The 21,337-nt window shown below is 35.0% G+C and overlaps 2 protein-coding genes across 2 annotated transcripts; both read right to left on the reverse strand.

The window, feature by feature from the left end:
- Positions 1 to 4,305: 4,305 nt before the first annotated feature.
- LOC124395046 lies at positions 4,306 to 10,937 on the reverse strand. Its single transcript, XM_046863620.1, is given in 20 exon segments — positions 4,306 to 4,382; positions 4,541 to 4,579; positions 4,824 to 4,889; positions 5,435 to 5,476; positions 5,553 to 5,579; positions 5,696 to 5,728; positions 5,821 to 5,868; positions 6,203 to 6,229; positions 6,336 to 6,368; positions 6,458 to 6,566; positions 6,656 to 6,952; positions 7,127 to 7,272; positions 7,274 to 7,466; positions 7,608 to 7,646; positions 7,737 to 8,030; positions 8,777 to 9,064; positions 9,147 to 9,521; positions 9,760 to 10,053; positions 10,161 to 10,448; positions 10,659 to 10,937. Coding segments are annotated over 18 exon segments (2,679 nt in total). The 5' UTR covers positions 10,765 to 10,937; the 3' UTR covers positions 4,306 to 4,382; positions 4,541 to 4,579; positions 4,824 to 4,849.
- LOC124394911 lies at positions 10,922 to 19,015 on the reverse strand. Its single transcript, XM_046863396.1, has 9 exons — positions 18,829 to 19,015; positions 14,758 to 14,837; positions 14,282 to 14,662; positions 13,857 to 14,156; positions 13,396 to 13,689; positions 12,721 to 13,095; positions 11,569 to 11,859; positions 11,172 to 11,468; positions 10,922 to 11,031 (listed from the first exon to the last, which is right to left on the reverse strand). The coding sequence occupies exons 2-9, from the start codon at positions 14,792 to 14,794 to the stop codon at positions 10,922 to 10,924; spliced, it is 2,085 nt and encodes a 694-aa protein (XP_046719352.1). The 5' UTR covers positions 14,795 to 14,837; positions 18,829 to 19,015.
- Between the last annotated feature and the right edge of the window lie 2,322 nt (positions 19,016 to 21,337).

A 21,337-nucleotide genomic window follows, 5' to 3' on the forward strand; every position in this document is an offset into this window, starting at 1 on the left:
ACATGGTTTTTCTCTGCCGATTGGACTTCCTCATTAACCCGTCTAGGCCTCACCATAGTTGTTGCTTTACTTTGCACTTTCCTCCTTCTCTGCTGCTGTTTTCCAATTCTCCGTAATATTGTCAGCTCCCTGATTACCCGAACCAAAGGACAATATATGGTACTAATTCCTAGGCAGGTTAGGATTCCCATGCAGTCTTCTGATCCAGTACAAGTTTCCGACCAGTGAATATGAAAATTTGTACCCCCAACCTGACCCCCAAAATCGTTTGTCCTCCCTGTAGATTCGTGTTTTCCCTCCCTCGCTCGCTTGTTTAATTTGCTCTCTTCTTCCCTGCTTCTACTATCCAGAGTTGTGTTGTTCTCTGTTTAAAGTTCTCTGTGCAGGTATGCAGTTTAGACCTGCCCGGCACTGGCCGTGTTTCCTGGAGCCAAGGCCATTTCACCGATAAACAAAAGGTTGTTCCCTTGCCGTGTGTGCCCGAGGCATAGCTGATGTGTTCGACTTGATCACTTCCTCTGTCCAGTCTGCTATGCTGTTCTACGCAAGTATCCGATCATGGATGGAGCACTCCTAATTAGCCAACACCCCGCCGACCCAGTGCCCTTGAGCTTCATTCCTGGACTACGCTGATTGAGGAAAGCCGTCCTACATGTGATTTGCTTCATCATGCATCTATTCTGGTTTTGAAATATACTTGGCTTCATTCTATCAGCAGACATATCTACATTGCGGACACTGAACCTCAGCTCAGACTAGTAAAATCGACATTTGAGTGTTGTCGTTCACTTTTCCTTCCAGTACCTTATCTCTCATTTTTACAACATGCTTTTCTGTTGACAGAAGACTTAATTCAGTCTTTCTCTGTTTCCGACGTCTCCGTGTGGGTGGGTGAGATTTTGCTCTGGACTTCCATAAACCCACAGTTAAGCAAGTGGCTGTTTTCTCTTCCCACAGACTTTCCTCGCTTGGTTTTATGTAGGAAAAAGGACTGTACTGTCTACTCATCCCGCGTGAAAGCGTGGCACAGACTTTTTTGTTTGCCCGAATGTATGGAATCTGTCTCATGCTAATCAATTCGTAGCTTCGGTTTGGCTTCCCTGGGTGTCCACCTCTGTCCAGACGCGTTGCGTGATCGCGCGGTCTTACGCTGATCGAGTGGGGAATTTTTCCTCACGTTGTGGTTTTTTCGCCCACCCCTGTGACAGATGTAGCCTGAATTGCCTCTTCACTGATGGAACCTATGAAACAAGGTACTATTACAAGGTAGCAGTCGGTAATTATCGGCCTAACCAAGAACAGGAACCCTTTTATTACTCTTTGTGTTTCAGTTTGCCTGCTTCAAGCTAACTTGCTCTTTTACACTTGTATATGTACATGTATATGTACATATATATATATATATATATATATATCAGCCTTTTGTCTCTGCACGGGTGTTTCGGGCTCCTTGCATTTCCTTGTTGTTCGTGGCTTTGGCGCGTTATGTGTTGTGGGGAATGTAGGAGTATAGAGTGGGCGTTACAGTAACAGTGGCATGTTAGTTGCTGATTTAAATCGGTAAAGGGGAATGTAGGATTAAAATTAGCTTATTTGTAAACCCATAGGAAAGTCGAATAGGTCTTATGACACTCAATAACAACGTGATAAGAGCCCCACCTATCATAGGCAAAAATAACACACGCAGACACAGTAGGAATTATGTATGGGGAAGTTTATTGAGAATGCCATAAAAGGTGATAACATATCTTCTGCAGAGCTCGTACCAAGCAGACCAAAAAAGGGAACAGCACAATTTCAGTGAAATCTACCCCTCTCGGGCTCTCTTTGCAGCCAGAGGGGGCTTCGGCAGCTCCTTGTCGCCATCAGAATGGTCACTGATGATGTCGATGTCATCAACCCAAGCACGGTTGTTGTAATTATGGCTACATTCACATAGATAGATGCATTGGCAACTTGGGGGGTACAAACAAGAAGATAAGATGGCCACATTTTTTGATCGGGGGAAGGTGAGGCTGACATCACAGTCTCCATGAAAAATGAATAATCAATAGCAACCTGGGTTAGCATAGTAGAACAGTATCTCTGCTTTAAGCTGGAGACGCCAAAGGTAGACAGGGGATTGCCTGGTGCTATGCAGAGACATGTTGCTTAGCTAAAAGAAATAAAAAATATATTTAGAGCTAATAAAGGCTTCTTACTCAAATTATTAACAGTATGTAGAAATAGAGGTAGGGCTGCACTTAAAAGTACTAACTATCATTAACACATTCATAATGTAAAAGGAAAGAAAACAGACAATAATCATTAGTAAACTATCACTATAGCATGATTTATGAAATTAAATATAAGAGTGGAGTACTCACGCATGACCAAAATGATATCCACCAAGCAAAGTAAAAAATAAGGAAATGAATGGCAACTGAGGAGGGCACAAGTTTGGGGAGTTATCAATGTTAAGGGTCAAAACGTATAAAAACAGGAGGAAATGCCAGGTGTGGTCAGACCATCGATGTCATGACATGCAGAGGCTCTCGGGTTAATTGTGGTTTGCCCCAATAAACTCTACCTTTGCTCTACTCATCCTAGTGTCTTGGCTTCTTTTGAAGAGACTATTTTACATTGATTGTGTAAGTCCCAACTAAAGTCAGAAGCCACTCGGTCTAGGAGGACAAGGAATTTCCGACACAGGCAGTGGGTCAAACCACTGTGAGGAAGGGGAGAAGGAACTCAACTGTTTCTAAATACATTTTTTGCATTTTTTTTTCTACTTACACAATTATTTAGGCACAAATACATATATTTTTCACAATAGAGAGTGCGATATTGTTTAATAATTTTTTTTTTTTTGGGACCCCTTGATTTACGCCCATGAACACAATGCACATACATCTAGCGTGCCCGCACACATGTGGAACACCTGTAACTTAATTACGAGCCAATTAAAAAACTCAACTGCTCCAAGTTGTCAAAAAACACTTTAGTGAAGTCATATATCGTCTTGTAAAATAAATAAAAAATGTTTATTAACACTATGTGTATAAATATTACCGGAGAGGTAATTTGTTGCTTAGCATTCTCCTCAACAGTTCAGCTGGAACTGACGAGAGAATAGCTGATTCAACTTACGCTTTATTCTTTTCTCGCATCGCCTATAGGTGTCACTAATTCCCCTCTTCTCAGGTATAATATGTAGACAAATTCATTACACAAACAATATGTAAATAAATAACTATTTCACAGCTAGAAAAATAGTTTTTGCACCATTCAAAATAAATCCCTTTTCTTTCTGTTACAGCTGCACAGAGTTTTCCAATTGAATGGATTATTCAGTATCCTTGGTGTTACATAAAGGTTATAGACAGTACAGTGTGATCAGGGTGCAAGTCCTTCAATTTAGCTCTGGCAGCATAACTAAAATCGAGGACCAGAAGTTAACACAATAATAACTGTGAAGAAAGAGTTTCACTGTGCTGTAATGTATATGCGACAAGCAAAATTAAAGTAATTTCTTGTGAATAAAGAATGAAATTAGTGACCAGCTAATTTTCCAATTTTTATTTAGCACACAATGCATTCCATACGCACATACCATAATGCAGAACAAAGCTGTTTGAGGCTAAATGCTATAAAATGGCATATATAATTTGGTAAACATTACCAACACACATATGTCTAAAAATAAAATGATTAATACATATATCTTGTTACATTATCCTGTCTACATTTTTTTGGCATTACAAAACTCTTCCTTTAGTTAGCATTGTACAGTAATCCCCCACTTTACCGCGATTCGAATCTCGTGCCCCGTTTATCGCAGAATAGCATTTGCCACATAACTAATTAGACTGGCTGATTTTCCCGGTCTCTTGCGATAGCATGATAGACCAAAAAACTTATAGGGAATTCTTTTTTATGGAGTTTTATGTTGGAATAATGAAATGTATTAATAAAAATATAATTATTAATTATAAAACGAAGTAAAATGTTAATACAGTACACTACTAGTAATAGTCGCTGCTCACTATTATTCACATTAATAGTGAATACAATTATTCACGTTTATTTGCATTACTTGCAGATATAATTACTTGCAATGTGTATGTGACAAATTTATTTTGAATTTAATTTGAATTTGATTACTGTCTACATAAAATAGCATTTTGGGGTGGTGTCTATTTACAGGGATTACTGTATTGTCTTTCTTATATTATTCTACACAAACAGCACACACACACACACACACACACACACACACACACACACACACAAAAAAAGCTGCATGAGACCCAAATATTCCAAGCCTAATAGAAAAAACAGCATTTCATTTATTTAGATTCTAAAATCTGCAGTGTTGGTGGAATCATCTTCATCATGATACTCTAGTGGATTTTGAGGAAAAAGACAAAAGAAATTATTAGACATGCAATCAGCTGAATAGAACAGTTTAATTCTTTATTTGTAATATTTGTGGTAGTTCATATAAAGGTGGAGTTATAAATAGAATTACCGATATCAGTACATATTAATATATACTTACTGCTAAGTGGCAACTCCTGATATGTAGGATTTTGGTTCACTGTGGGGAGAAAGAAGCACAGTGTTAATTCTGTAGAGAATTATGGTGGAGTGAGATTATTTATGACCAGTGTTAAATGTATATTTAAACTGTGCAGTCATGTATTATGATGTTATTTATGTAAATTTATAGCATTGTTTCAGCAAAATTAACTAACAATATTTAATAAGCTTTGTCTTTTTCTAATATATAACAGCATCTTATCTGTTTTCAAAAAGAAAGCTAGAAATTATTAAATATGTACTTCAATAGTGATGGAAAGCGGGGATTTTAATATCCTGCAGATGTGGATACTCTGGTATTGTTTACCCTGTGAATAAGAGTTAGACATTTAGATATAGACGTTTATAAGTTATCCATCTGTGAAGATTTTACAAAAGTAAAACCTATTAATTGGAATTAATGGTCAACATAAACATTCTGTCTGTCAATAGAAATGCAACCAATCTAATTTGGAGGACTGTATTTATTAATATTTTTTGCAAATCAGTAGCCCAAAAACATCTCCATTCATGTCATTATTAATGTCAATGGGCTCTTGACTTTACTGAAATGGCAAAATTGTTTAGAATTGTGTTCCAATACTTTTGCTTACCTAAAAAGTTGTGGTTAACACATACAAATGTAAATATAAGGAAATGAAAACTCAAATGTCTTCGTTGTATAGCAAAAACAATAAAAACAACAAAAGGTTTTGCTGTTCCAATACTTTTAGATTTTTAAAAGTAAGAAATCTTCTCACCTATAATCCAAATCATTTTTGCTTTCATTTACATTGTTTTTTTATTTTTCCCCTGGTAAAATCAAGCATCAACCATATTGTACTATACCAAGTAATATTAAAATACCACATACTTGTACTGCACCCTCTGATCTGCACTGGGTGCTGGACTTCTCCTGTAAATGAAAGATGATAATGAATGTTTGAATAAAATCTTTAACTCAAACATGTAGTAATATAGAATGCAGTCACCTGGAAAACCTGCTCCAGATGCTGCCCCTAAGAAAAAGTGAGAACAAGAATTTTGCACATGAACCTTTTCAGTATCACGATCTACATTAATTTTAAAACATTTCAGTTGCCCGGAGAAGTGCAAGTTATATAATAAAGCTTACCTCTTCTCTGGTTTTGGTGGCCTTGGAGGTGGTCTGTTGGTCATAATAACATTGATATAATATTCAAGATGCTTTTCAGTAACAAATGCAAACAGATTTGGAAGTAAGTTTCAGTAACAGTATACCTGGTCTCCATAGTGGAATTTAGCCAACCTGCAGTCCCATTATATCTCCTTTAGCATGCATGTTAAATTGAAGATATAAAAAGGAGTATATATATATATGTATTGAGTGGCAGTAACTGTGACAGAAATATATAACAAAATAGATCATATCTGAACTGAACTGAACTGTGACATTTGGCATAAAAAAAAAATATTTTGTGAATAACATGTAAGTAAGCACTGTTTAGCACTGTAATATTACATTTTCACACCCCTAATGCATGTAAGAATCAGTTAAACTTATAATCTTCACACCTCACTCTCAAAGAAATAAAGTTGTAATTTATCATAATACTGCGTGATTACAATTCTAGAGGGAATTTATAGAAAACATTGTTTGAACCTGGAAATTTGGGTCCAAAATGATCTCCTTTGTAAAAAGAAAAACAAGACAGATTTATGATTGTGATTATTTCAAGATTAGCATTGCTTAATATGAAAATTTTTTGTAAAAATAAAAAAATAAAAATTCTTGCCTTCTCTCAGGTGTTGCTTCATCACTAGTTTTCCTTTGAAAGCATGTTCAAAATCTCAATATTAAAAAATAAGTTTTCAATATTTTAATAAAATTGTTGAAAAGAACATGAAAAAAACTTACGTTTGAACTCTTCTCCTACAAATGATAATTCCAGCACACAAAAGCAATAGTAAAACCAAAGGCAGAGATATATAAAGTCCTAAAATGCCCATACCCAGTCCTTCAAATCCTAGAAATGTACACAAACATCATATAATGACCCATGGCAGCATTGTGATAAACATATCAGCCCAAGCTGAAGGATTTTGTCTTACTCACGTTTTACACTTAGAAAGACTGAGCTTTCTTGTTTTTTTCCCTTCCAGAAAGTGACTCGGCAAATGAGATTTTCTTCTTCTTCATAGCCAGTTGGGATGAAAGTAATTGAGGAGGTTGTTTCCCATTTGCCTGCATTCTTCTCCACATGCTTAACCACTTCTCTGGCAGCCCGAACATTCCATGTGATATTTGGCGGATGTGAGGAACATGTATGTGTGACAGAACAGTTTATTGTGAATCGCTTGCCGGGCTCCATCTCCTCGGGAAGAGCCGATATCACAGGCTTGTCAGGAGTTGCTGCATTCAGAAAAAGACAAGGAAACTGGTCAAGCTAGTCCTTGTTTTGGTCCTATATGTATTTAACCATAATAATGTTGTAGAGAAGAGCACCTTTAAAACACAATTATTGCTCATGTTTTAAAAAACATATGCAGAATGCAAAAAATATTGGTATTTTGTTACAGTTTTCACCTTTCATGATGATGAACACACAGCTGTGGTTGAAGCTGTACTTATCATTACCCTTTTCTGCACGGAAGCAGAACGGCCCATTATCATGAGATTGGACATTATCAATCTCTAAAGTGCAGTTCTCCTCATCTGTCATCCCCAGAAGCCGTGCGGCCCTTAAAGTTGTCCATAATGTTTGACTTTCCGGTGTGGTAAACATATTCACCAGTACTGGAGTACCACAGACCTCGAAGGCGTGTAATTAGCATATCACCCGTTTTGAAAGTACATGGTATCACCACACAAGAGCGGGTCAAAGCACTGATCTTGGGCACGACATTTGCCTCTAAAATGTGGAAAGCTGACATCAAGCAAGCCAAAAGTTAGTGAGCAAAGCTATTGTACAGTTGAATAAAAAAAAAATGTTTCTGTCCTATTATGATTAAGAACACTTTAATATATTTACACTGCTATAATATAAAATATTTAAAAGCATGCATACTGTCATTTTCAAATGGATCCACAAATTTGGGCACATATCCTAGAAATGAATACGAAGCAGAAGATCAAGATATATCAAGAGAAGTGTAAACAGGTTTAATCATACAGTCATATACATGGAGCCACTCACTTTGAACCTGTAAAACAATGGAGGTTGTGATCTCTCCACCAGAAAATGTTGCAGTGCAAGTCAGTTTCTTTCCATCATCTTCCAGTGAAGCTATAAAGAAAACATTGGAGAAGGTGGCCCAGTTTAACAATGAGCCTTTTTTGGTCCCCAAAGTCTCTGGTAACTCTTTGTAGTTCCAAGCAAATTTTAGAGGCTGATTCTTGCAAGAATGGAAAACTGTGCAGGTGAAGTTATTCCCAACACCTTCTACAACATCGCCCACTTCAGGATCAATGGTTATATCTGTATAAGTACCTGGAATTAAATGAAAAACCTCTTTAAGGTCACATGTTTTTGAAGATATTGTTACTAGTGTGCATTCTGTGTATACTTATAAATCATAAATCATACTGATCTCTTTCATGACTCATTATTTGTGTTAAAATATCTTCTGGTGAAATTATTGTCAATTGTGTGGTAACGTTTTGGTAAAAGTGTGGTAGTTTTATATTGTAATTGTGAGAACAATAACATGTAATTGCAATTGTAATACATTCACCATGAATGTAAGGAGGAATAAATTCTGATTCTAGTGATGTTGAGTCAATTACATTTAAACTCTGGGAATGTATAAAGGGGAATACAGGATTTAGACAGTCTTGATTGACATTTAATGACAGATTACAAAATAATAAAGGCAATACATTTAGCAGATTTTGTTTTTGTATTTAAAGGTCTTCAGTCATCAAATACCATCACACCACAGGGTTTGCTTAAAACAAAACACCACACACTTTCAAATCAGCAATAGACAACTTGGATCTTATTGAATTTCTAGTGAATAAACCCAAATTCATATAAATGTGATGGTACTTCAGCTCAGCTGTCACCAATTACTGTCAAGATCTCATTTTAAGCATTTTAATGTGAGGTGGATTAGAGGTTACATTTTGTGTTTGCATGCCTGACAACATGGATTAATATAGAAAGCTAACAGTCAAGACAAATGTAAAATCAAGAGGAGGAGACAATTAGCCTGTTTTCCAGGACTTTCTACTTACACTGAGCATTAAGATCGATTTGTGCCTCTGATGTCTGTCCACCATGGAATGTTGCTTTACATTGAACAGTTTTCTCCTCTTCCTTAATTTTAAATGTGTGAATCCTTTTCATTTCCCAAAAGCCATCCTGTACTGGATTGTGTGAAGTAACATCAGTGTCAAGTTCTTTCCCCACTTTTAGATTTGGAGGGTTGGATGGACAGGTATGCAGAACACTACAAGACACTGTGACTTGCTCTCCCACTCTTGCTACACCAATAATACTTAGTTTTGGTTTATCAGCTTGCTCTGTCAAAACAGGTAATAGACTGGATTTAAAATCAAACACTTATTGGTCATTTAAAGTGTCTCTATAAAAAAAGAGCAGTACCTTTTATGGTGAGCTCAATAGATTTGTCGTAGTAATTTTCCTTGTGAAATTTCTCAACTGGTGTAGGATCCATCCAGGGATACAGTCTTTTGTTATTGTGTTGCATATTGAGTTGCTTGATTTCCAAACTGCAATTGCTCTCACTTGGCAGTTCAAGCAGTCTTGTCCTTTCAAAGAATATTTTTTCAATATTCCCACTATCTGGGCCATACACTAAAGGAAATTTGTCTTTAATGTATTGGTACCATTTCACCTCAACATTGCTTTGTTTTTCTTTTGTGAATTCAAAGCTGCAAGGAATGACAAGGCAGGAGCTCTGGAGGCCTGTGATCTTACTGGGCATTGAATAGGTCCAGTCCAGTGAAAACATTCCTCCTGCATTAGAGAACAAATTATGTAGTATGAAGTTAGTAGAGCATTTCCTAGCATTAGGTCACTCTGTTCATATGAACTAAGTAATGTAATGTAAGTTTTTTTTACTATGCAGAGAAAACTGAGCCAAAAACTAGAATTAAATTAACAAATGTATTAATTAACCAATGTATGTATGTAGGTATGTATGTTCAGTACGTATTATACTGGGCTGGTAATCAAATGATGCAAACTAACTTACGTTTTACTTTTAAAGTAACATGATCTGAAGTCTCTCCCACTGAAGTTTGAGATGTGCATGTTAAGGTCTTTCCATGGTCATCCCTTGATGCTCTAAATTTTAAACTGGAAACTGTATTCCAAATGTAGGAAGAAACTTTATTTGTTTTAACAGAAACTGGCATGTCTTTGTAATTCCAGATTATGTTCGGCTTATCTTTTTGACAGGTGTGCTGCACTGTACAAGTAAAGATCTTCACAATGCCTTCCATAACCTCATCTTGGCTTGGACTTATAACAGGATTGTGAAAATCACCTGAAAAAAGTATGAAAAGTTTGTAAAAGAAAGAAATAAGTGAGGCTTTTAATCTGGCAAAAGGATTTTTTTAGAGTTAAAATCCATTGTTATTGTTTCAAACTTACATATAGGATTAATACTGGTGTCAGTCTTTGATGTCTGTCCACCTGCGTAACTCACAATGCATGTAACAGATTTATCATTTTCCTCAACAATCCATGTAATCTCTCTGGTTACCTTCCATTTCCCATCATGAATAGGTGTGTGTCTAAACTGTGAAGTTCCACGTGTAATACTCAGACTCAGTGTTGGGGGTGTTGGAGGACAGGTGTGTATCACACTGCAGGACAAGGTTACTGACTCACCAACTTTAGTGATGCCAAGAAGGTTTGCCTGTGGTATCTCAACAATATCTTTAACAGGTAAACACATCATCAATAAGTGATGCAACACATACCTAATACATTATATGCAAAGCGAGAACAACTAGTGATATTTGTTTAAAAATCCTGTAGTACCCTGATTTTCCAAAAAATAAAAAATTACAAATAAATAAATACAAAATAATGCTATAAATATGATAAAATTCTGTTTAAAGTGTATTTATACTTAAGTGAACCTACCTGTCACCTCAAGGGAAACAGTTACGTGGTCAAAATTTTTGCTGTGATAGGATTCAATAGAGTTTGGGTCCATCCACGGAAAGAGTCGTTCTTTACTATGCTGCATTTCAAGCGGCTGTATCTTTAAACTGCAGTTTTTGTCATTTGGGGATCCAAATAAACTTGTCTTTCCTTTGAACTGTGTAATGATATTGTTTGCTAATTGGTCATACACCAGGGAGTAATCTGTAGTGGAGAGTTTATACCATTTCACATTGGTCCTACTATGCTGCAATGTTTTGAATTGTAATTGCAGGAATGACCACACAGGAACCTCGGACACCAGATATTGTGCTGGGCATTGTGAAACTCCAGTCAAGTGAGCCCATTGATCCTGTAATAAAAATACACATAAAAGGTTGGCTTATGCAAATTCATTTAGCAGTCAAAAAAATGTGCTAAATGACGGACATGCATATATTGAAGGAAAACATAGACAACAAGAAGGCCTTAACACCAAGAGGTCTTACTCACTTTGAACTCTTAAAGTGATGTCCACAGTTTGAACATTCCCTTTAAAATCTGCTTGACAGGTAATGGTCTTTCCATGATCACTAGCTTTTGGAGTTAACTTTAATGTGGAAGTAGCTTTGTGTTTTTTTCCCTGCTTTGTTATGTAAAACGTGCTGCCAGGTAACGATTCACCGCTCCAAATAATGTACGGCCGGTCTTTAGAGCACATGTATGTAACAGAGCAAGTAATCTTTTGTTCAACATCCTCGAGGAACTCTGTCTCTGAATCAGGTGTAATCTGGGCTTCATCAATTGGACCTATAACAGACAATAAGGGCATTGATGTAAGACAATACACAATATTAAAATTATAAAGGTACAGTTGTGCAGTGTTTTTTGTGTATTGATTCAGACTCACATGAAGGATTAATACTGATTTCAGTCTTTGATGTCTGTCCACCTGCATATCTCACAGTACAAGTAACAGAATTATCATTTTCTTCAACGGTCCATGTAATCTCTTTGGTTATTTTCCATTCCCCATTGTTTAGGGGTGTATTACTAAGACGTGGTGAAGATCCACGTGAAATATTAAGGCTAATTGTTGGAGGTGATGGAGGGCAGGTGTGTATCACACTGCAGGACAAAGTTACTGATTCACCAACTTTAGCTATGCCAAGAAGCTCTCCCTGTGGTTTCTCAACGATCTCTTTAAAAGACAAAACCGAAAAACATACAGAAGTACTTTATTACCTGACTGGAGTGTTTTGTATTTCTGAAAATACATTTTCAGACACCACACTTTGGTTTTAGTGTTTTTTAGGGTTTTTTTGTCGTTTTAGTTTTTAGTTATTTAGATTTTTCATAATATTTTTGACAAATAGTGAATATTTTAATTATTGTACATTTATTTTATTTTATCCACATCTATTAATATATTCATTTATATTGTCTGCACATTTCTCACTTAATCACTTATTTTCAGAAACCACTTTATGCTGAACTGAGTCATGGTGGAATCTGATTTGATCTTGGGCATAGGTGATCACACTCATTCACACAATCTTTTGTGCCTGGGGGCAATTTATCTAAATCAGTTCACAACCTGTCAGGATTTGAGTTTGTTATTTTGGACATGTTGTTTCTGCCGCTAGGGGTCCTCAGTGTTCCCCCCATGTTGTCTTCCCTCTGTCTGTTATTTGCATCACTGCCACTTGTGTCCTCGATTCTTTTTTCTTCTTGTAATAGCGTTGTTATGTTTGCTATGTTTGCTTTATTAGACTTCATTAAACACTTTTAAAACTTAAAAAAATCTGAGTACAAGTACCAGCCCTGACACATAGAATAGCCTTTATTATATTATTTTCATTACACTTATTATTATTATTATTATTATTATTATTATTATTATTAAAATCCCACCCAAATTACATTTTAATAACATATAATACTAGTTTTATATTTATTTAAATATCTAAGAATTTGTATTATTTTTTTAATTTTTTAATTTTTTTTTTTTTATTATTATACAATGTTGTATAAGTATAACCAGTAAAAGCTTTGATCATACCTGTCACCTCAATGCCAATGGTTTCATCCTTAAAATCGTTTATGTTGTACGTTTCAATAGAATTTGGGTCCATCCATGGAAAGAGTCTTTCCTGATTATGATTGTTCTCAAGTGGCTGTATCTTTAAGCTGCAGTTTTTGTCATTTGAGGATGGATATAAACTTGTCTTTCCTTTGAACTTATCCATGATATTTTGTGTTGGATTACCATACACTAGAGAGTAAGCTGAATTCAAGAACCGATACCATTTCACATCAACACCACTACGGTGAGAATTTTTAAATTTGTAATTGCAGGGAATGACCACACAGGAACCCCGAATTCCAGTGATTTTACTGGGCATTGTGAAGCTCCAATCAAGAGAGCCCTTTGACCCTGCAACAAAAATACATGTTCATTATATTTTTCATAATACCATACTTCATATTTAGGAATCCTAAGAAAATAAATTTAAGAAGTCTCTAAGTGCTAAACAGAAATACTTAAAACTGCTTGTCTTGCCTGTAGCTCTTACCTTAAGCATTCTTTAAGTATGTATGTAAATTCATTTTAATTGAAATTCAGGAGAACATGCTAAATACATTAACAAGTTATTTGAATGCATATAAAAAAAAGCAAAGAAGGAAAAGGATACAGGTGACTAAAAAGTCATTAACTTCAGAAATTCTTACTTACTCTTAACTCTTAAAGTCATCTGTGCTCTTTGGGAAGATCCTTTAAAAGTTGCTTTACAGGTAATGGTCTTGCCGTTATCATTAGCCTTTGCTGTAAACCTTAATGTGGATTTAGCTTCATGTCTTATTCCTTGTGTGCTTATAAAAGTTATGCTTCCATGTAAATTTCCATCATTCCAAAGAATCTGAGGTTGGTAACTTGAGCACCTGTATGTAACAGAGCAAACAATGTCTTGTTGCACACCCTCCAGAAACCCTGTGTTTAGATCATCAATTTTGGGTTGATCAATGGTACCTATAATACAACATAAAGTCATTCTATAAGACAGTACATAACAACAAAAATGTCAGAAATTACAGATGAATTTTCTTTGTAAACCAATTTATGAGAATACACATAGCAATGCATTAGATTTTTTGTATCAACAATAAATTACATTAAAAATCTAAAATATTACTTACACTGTGCAGTGTGTATTTTTGTAGTAGATGCAGTGAGGCCACCACTGTGTCTAACAGAACACTCAATTGTTTGTGTTTCAGACTGAACAATCCCTTCACGTGTCAGTGTGATTTCCCACTTGCCATCACCAATGTTTCTGTTTAACAATGTGTCGTCTTTTTCAAAATGTTTCTCAATCCCTTTTAAACTGAGAGAGGGTGGTTCATAAGGACAGGTGTGATATGTTGTGCACTCAATTGTAATTCTATCCCCAATTTTAGCACCTCCAGAAATGTAAACACTGGGCTTTTCTGCAGATGCTACCTCATTCAAAATGGGCCGAGAAAGCAGAAGAAAATTACATTAAGCTTCCAAATATTAACTGTTGCAAAGCTCAACTTTATTGAAAAAAAAAGACAAAACTGTATATAAATGTAACACTTACAACGAACATAAATTATAGTAGACACATCATAGAATTTGTAAGTGCGCCATCCAATATTTTCCGGGTCTACCCAAGCATATATTCTGTCTCTGCTGTGGGAAAGACTAAGGTCTTTAATCAGCAGACTGCAGCCCCTGTATGTTGGATTATATAAACTGGTTCTTCCTTTGTATCTATCAATTACTGAACCAGGGTTCCAACTGTCAAACACTGCAGGATATCCACGGTCAACATACTCATACCACACAATCCGATATGGGTTCGTAGGTGGATAAGATGAGTAGTAGAATGAACATGGTATAACAAGACAGGATTTCTGTAGGCCATGAATGCTGTGTGGCATCGTTACTGACCAGGCCCACGTGTTGTGAAAAAGGATGCCTGTGTGGCAAATATAATATACTTATTTAATAACCATGTTAATAACACCTTATTATTGTTCTATACATAAACATTACATTTGAAAAACACTGTACCATAAAGTATTAAATCCAGTAGCATCAATCTCTTCATGTTCTCAGGCCAAAATAAATGCAGATTAACAGACTTGTGAACTCTAGAATAAAAAAGGAGAAAATGTTAATGAGATTATATTGCATTTGTTCTGTTAAAGCTTTAATTATTTCAAGAAAAATAATTAATTAAGTAAGTAACTAATCACATATTGTATGCAAGTGAACAGAAACAGCACTCTGGTTATTTCCTGTTTCATCTTGTCAGACCAAATGTTCACATTGAAATACCTGCCGCAGTGAATGTGTATTAACTAATTTTAAGCCCTTTCCTGAGGATATACTTGGTCAGTGCATGGTTTTATCTGTGAAAGTTCAATCATTAGTAATACTTGCCTTATTAGCTATCAGTCACAACACTGTTAACTAGTTAGCTCTAAACATTCCTCATTCCTCATGTTTTCAGTAAACAGCACTGTATATTCTCCTGACAGATTGGGTTCCGCCTCATTGCCTTCGCATCCTATTTTACATTTTGCACAATATAACAAACAAACTAGCCATTATAGGAAGTCCATTTCACTGTTACCCGGGCATCCCTTTGCAATTTCTATCAGGTTTCACTATGACTACCGTAATTTCGGACTATAAGCCGCACTCACTGAATTTGACAAAGATTTTTATTTTGAACATAAATAAGCGCACCTGTGTATAAGCCGGCTTTAAACAGGCTTTAACGAAAGACAGTGCCTGCTACACGAGTGAAATATGTTGTGGCTCCTTTAAGAGCAGAGCGGCATTATGGGAATAGCCTGCCGCCGCTTTTTCCCGGTATTACTGCGTGTGTGGAGACCGAGGAATATGTCCTTATTAATTTCTGATGCTCATTTCTAAGTTTCTTTGACTAACCCGTAATGCTGTTGCCAAGAAAAATAAAAAAGCACGAGTGTTGGAAACCTGTCTGTGCTTATACGATTTCTTTTGCAACTGGAGTTAGCGAGCTCTCCCATGACCCAGACTCAATGCATTACAACGGCTTGTATCTAAACGGTAGCCGACCAAGAAAGTCATTGTTCACTGTCTTTCCTTCCTCCTTTTAAAACTATTTCAGGAGTTTATCTTTTGGCATCATCGTGCGTTTAAAAAAAAACATTTTTTCTCCTGATGCCGTGCTGCTCAGAACACAGGTGAGGTGCGTTTTTTCGTTCTGTTCAGAAATTTCATTGGTCTAATGTTATGGGGCTCAGTTTTTTGGCTTGAAGTTTGTGAAACCGGGAAAAACCCAGGAAAAATTCATAAATAAGCCACTTCATGGGGTTCAAAACATGGGAAAAAAGTAGCGGTTATAGTTTGAAAAATACGGTACATAATACATAGCTATGATATATGCATTATCTAGGCTGTTAAATATCTGGGGCTGAGCAGACATTCTTCTCCTTCAAAAAACTTTTAAAAACACACTTCTAAATAAACTGCTTCCTTGTATTTATTTTTACATGTAAGAGATAATTGCATTTTTCTGATTTAATTTAAACAACGTCAGACAACAAATTGGATTTATCTTGCCTCGATTATTATCACTGTTTGTAGGACTACCTGTATCACTGCCTATAAAGTGTATACTCAAGCCTGAAATTTCACCTCTTTTACAGTTTTATTTAAAAAAATTTAGTAGGTGGTCTTATTTGTTTTGTAACACTATATTCTACCAACCATATTTGGTTTTTTACCACCAAGATGATGTTTTTATGCAAAGTTATTCCGAAACATATACAACAATTGTTTGGTTGGAACAAAAATGCTTTACGACATTTTTACGACATTTTAGTGAACCCTTATCTTTCCAAATAAACCAGGATTTGCAGCAGTGGATGCATTTGTGACTGGTTATTACAATAATTGTGTGAGTACTGCATTTTTTTATGCATGTTGATTGTGTTTACTGGTTACACACATTCGGCAAATACATTCGTTATACATTTTCCATTAAAAAACAGTGATCTAAAATCGCTGCTTGAGGCTTAGACCTTTAGAATGATCTATAGTTAGTCATTATTACTCTTGTCTCTTTTTATTTAATCCATTGTTAAACATTAACACCTCTAAACAATGGCATATTGGTCACGCTGTTGTGGTGCTGAAGGCTAAGGGGTAATTAACTTGCTACAGTACCATTAGTTGTCCTTCTGCTCTGCTCACATGTTCACATAAAAATTATTTATGTTTTTGTTTATGTTTAAATTTCAATTGCTTTACTAGAAAATAAATAGCAATTGCCAAAATTTAGATCGGTCAGCTGATAAGACTGGAGTATTTTGACACATTTTTTATTTAAACCCTTATTTCTACTCATTAAGCTAACCTTTAGTTCTATGATAAGTGAAACCTGCCATTTTTAATTAACGGTAACGTCAAGAACTTGCCAATTAGGTTTCAGAAAAGGATGGTTGTATGACAAAATTATTTACAACAAAAACTGCATGATTTGTCACCAAACCCTTTTTGTTTGTTGCCATCTACATGAGTATCATGACGATCTCACTCCTGCTGGTTATTCTGAAATGTATGAATCACTGTTCTGCGACTACTGAATTCTAAGTTTGGTTTGTGGTTATTAGCTAGCTAAATTAAATAGTTTGTAATATATATGCTTTTTGTCTTTTCAGTTCTAGAAGATGTAATGTTTAAAATAAAGGATTCCTAAAAGAAAGGTGTTCAGGATACAAAACTAACATATATTGCAAAAAGCAATGCACAGTGGGTAATTACAAAAGGAAAATATGCAATTATTGACATTTAATGATGTTTTAGATACAAGCATATCTGAAACATATCCACCACCTCTTCACCTCTTTTTCAACATTCTATTTTAGAACCACAAAAAGCAGGTTCTAAATATTTAGATTTAAGCAAGTTAGTAAAATAATAAATAAATAAATAAATACCAATGCAAGCTCAAGTTCATGTGACAATCTTACACTGTTCAACATAATTAATTTCTATGAGTGCTCATTGAGCTGGTGAATGTAATTGACTTTAAATGTGTTAGCCTAAATGTTATGCTTGAATTCCACTTTGGTAATCCGTGACATTGAATTGAATAACACAAAAATAAAATTACACATTATATACATAGAGAACCACAAATTGTAATGGCCACTTATGATTTAACATATGCACAAAAATATTGCAGTAACTTTGTAGTTATAATTCCACACTCATGTCATTAATGTGATTTAGTTGTGCAGGTCCCATACCCTTTCAAAACTGGACTGATGCAATTTGCTTTTAATAGGTCATTAAACTACTGTAACTATTGAACAATGTAGCTGCACATCATGTTTTTGAAACCCCAAGGGTCTCTACCTTCAAATCTTTCTGTCTAATTAAGTTATAATGAGATGTTGATAAAGAGCAACAGAGAACAGAGACTTTCATGCAAATAAAATGGAACATCTTGCTTTGTTAAGCACAAAACAGATTACAGATTATAAATATATATATATAAAATATGTAGAGACGGGTGGCGGTATCTTAGTGGTTAATGCATTGAACTGTGGATCAAAGGTTACAAGTTCAAATCCCACCACCACCAAGCTGCCACTGCTGAGTCCCTGAGCAAGGCCCTTAACCTTCCCCTGCTCAGCTGTAAGCTGCTCTGGATAATCGTGTCTGCCAAATGCCATACATGTAAATGTACACGTGTATAATTTTCTTTGTCTCTATACAATGCTCACATTTTTTTCTATTATAATTTCAATCCAGCAAAGACAAGTTCCTAGTGACTGAAGATTAACTTCCTGCTTTTAGTAACTAACCTTCTATACACTTAAAGCCATTAACCGATCCAAACCCATTGCTCAATCTTTTGTTTGCTCTATTGTATTTCTAGTTTGGCCTCAGCAATCACTTCCTTTTTTTTCCTATATGTTTCATGTTATATGAATAGTTTATCAATTGGACTCTTACTTCACTTCTGCTATATTTTAATATATAGATAGTGTTCTGTCCACAAACACACACTCACACACACCGTATATACTGTGTGACAGCAAGAGAAAAGTAATGAATGTAGACAATTGTCTTTGTACTTACAAAGTGGCTCTCTTGTGTTGCTTCTTGAAAATCTAGCCCACACCAATCAAAAGCTCACATAATTCATGCTATAAAAATGCTTAGATAAGTGTGTATGATAATGAAATTAGTTTATGTTGCTAAATAAAAAGCATCTGATGTCAACCACTATGATGGAAAATATGTTAAAACTACACTCTACAGACAGTGGGAGTATATGAACATGATGCAGCAGGAAGGGGTGTGATGCATTTACATGTACAGTATTGCATGTGGCAGACACCAGTATAAAAAGCTGTAAAAAAAATAAAAAATAAAACTTTTTGATACTATGTTACAAACTAAGAATTACTATTATTGTTAGAATACACAGTGCCTAAAATACAAATCTCTGTGTATGAGTGGTTACCAAATTCACAACGATGTATAAGAACAGGCTATTTATATTAATCTATGCCTCATCTTTAAATGACAGACACCACCAATCAGATTAAGACTTCATAATATAATCCACATTATGATTTAAACAGTTAAACAGTTAACAGTTAAATTCTGAAAGAGCTAAAACTTAATCTTACTTACTTGAATGCACACAGCTGCAGAGTGAAGTCAACTATAAAACCTTGTACCAACAGTCATGCTTTACCAAGCACATTACAGATATGAACTCACTATATACTTTAAGAAAAAGAAACAGAAATGCATTGTTGATAAGTAGTGATAATTACAAACAAACAGTGATAATTATGAAAATTAAAAAAATATATATATATAAAGAAAAGAAGGTATATTATGTACCACAAAACACACACATTAAAATGTAGTTATTTTAAAGCTTTTCAATTACTATTTAATGTTCACCAACTTGGTCCGATGATGCTTATCAGCTTCTGAAACCTTCATGTTAGCTTCAGATTTTGCAACTTCTCTTTTTCATAGTAACACAATAAAACAACCAGTTGCTCACTAGTTGTTTTTTTTTTCCTGAGAAAACCTCCAGAGACAGAGAAAAACTGATGCCATAAAAATCATGAGGAATAGAATAGAAATTTTTAACATAACACTGTAGCATATACAATAAGATATCAAATAATTTATATGGATATCAAAATTCCAGAATGTTAGCAGTTTCTCAAATACTCATTAGTTTTAGCTCTTAAATTGTATCTGCATTTCTTCTGTATCTTTGTTCATTGTGCTTCTGACACCTGATTCACAATAAAGATAACTGCATATACTGTATAAGCAGGAGTCCTTATTGGCAGGCATACTTTTTAAAATGGAATGTAAGTGAAAAATAAAATATTTGATCATCTGTTTTTCTAAACTGTCAGGAGGGGGATGTTGAGGTTAACAAAGAGCTAATGATTTGCACTTGTGTATGAATAGAAACAGAAAAACAAAAGTTAATATTGCATACCACATAAGGTGCAATGATTAGATAGCCATTTAATTACTATCTAATAGCTCACCAACCCTCTTTCTGGAGACCTATTTATAAGCTCACCAACCCTCTTCCTGGAGTCCTATTTATAAGCTCACCAACCCTCTTCCTGGAGACCTATTTCTAATCAAAGTGTGAATGAGAAAAGTGTGAAGAGCATTTTCAGAAAAATGATTTGTCCGTATTTAAGCATAAAAGAGAAGTAAACAGGGCAGAGTTCGAAAAGATTACTGTAAAGGTTTTCAAAGTTTTCTGTAAGTAAATAAATAAAAAACAATTCTTATCTTTATCAGGTATTAAGCATTATTTTATTGTCAACATAAAGCATCACTGCAACTCTGTCCTTGATAGAAGAAATTACTGAAGCTAAAGTTAAGAAGATATAATCCTATATTTTGTGAAACTATTGTGTTCTTTTGCTCTTTGAACCAATTCTCCTCAAGACTTGACATGTTTATTATTAGATGCTTTTCTTCTCATTCATCTGGTACACAGTAATGCCATTGTCAAAAGTCACTGAAATTTAATTTTCAAGAAATTGAATTCTATAGAACTGAGTGCTTATGTCTTTGCTTTATGATTTTTTTTTTGTTTTGTTTTGTAGCCTTAAACTAATTTAGTTGAAGTTTTATACATTACATCAGAGATGGCAAAAGTACACACATCCATTACCTAAGTAGAAGTACAGATACTCATGTTTTAAAATACTCGGGTAAAAGTATTGACTATAAATTTTTACTTTAGTGAATGTAAAGAAGTCTTGGCTCCGACATGTACTTAAGTAAAAAGTAGTTATTACTTCTACCTGTTTTAGCTGTTAACTGGACCTCACATCATATTAATATTAGATAGATAGATAGATAGATAGATAGATAGATAGATAGATAGATAGATAGATAGATAGATAGATAGATAGATAGATAGATAGATAGATAGATAGAACTTTATTGTCATTGCATAGTACAGGTACACAGCAACGAAATGCAGTTTGGCATCTAAGAGAAGTGCAAAAAGTAGCAATCATGCAAATAGTGCAGATAAACATGTATCATATTTACAGCATGTGATATATAAGTAAGCATATGT

The sequence above is a fragment of the Silurus meridionalis genome, chromosome 12, assembly GCF_014805685.1.
Source record: "Silurus meridionalis isolate SWU-2019-XX chromosome 12, ASM1480568v1, whole genome shotgun sequence".
NCBI classification, from domain to species: Eukaryota; Metazoa; Chordata; class Actinopteri; order Siluriformes; family Siluridae; genus Silurus; species Silurus meridionalis.

What these genes read in the sequence shown, in the direction of transcription:
- LOC124394911 (XM_046863396.1), bottom strand. Translation starts at nt 14,794, where the DNA reads ATGAAGAGATTGATGCTACTGGATTTAATACTTTATG. An exon ending in ACTGGATTTAATACTTTATG is followed by an intron (nt 14,663 to 14,757) that starts GTACAGTGTTTT and finishes TTTGCCACACAG; the next exon opens with GCATCCTTTTTCACAACACG. An exon ending in GATGACTTTAAGAGTTAAGA is followed by an intron (nt 13,096 to 13,395) that starts GTAAGTAAGAAT and finishes TTTTTGTTGCAG; the next exon opens with GGTCAAAGGGCTCTCTTGAT.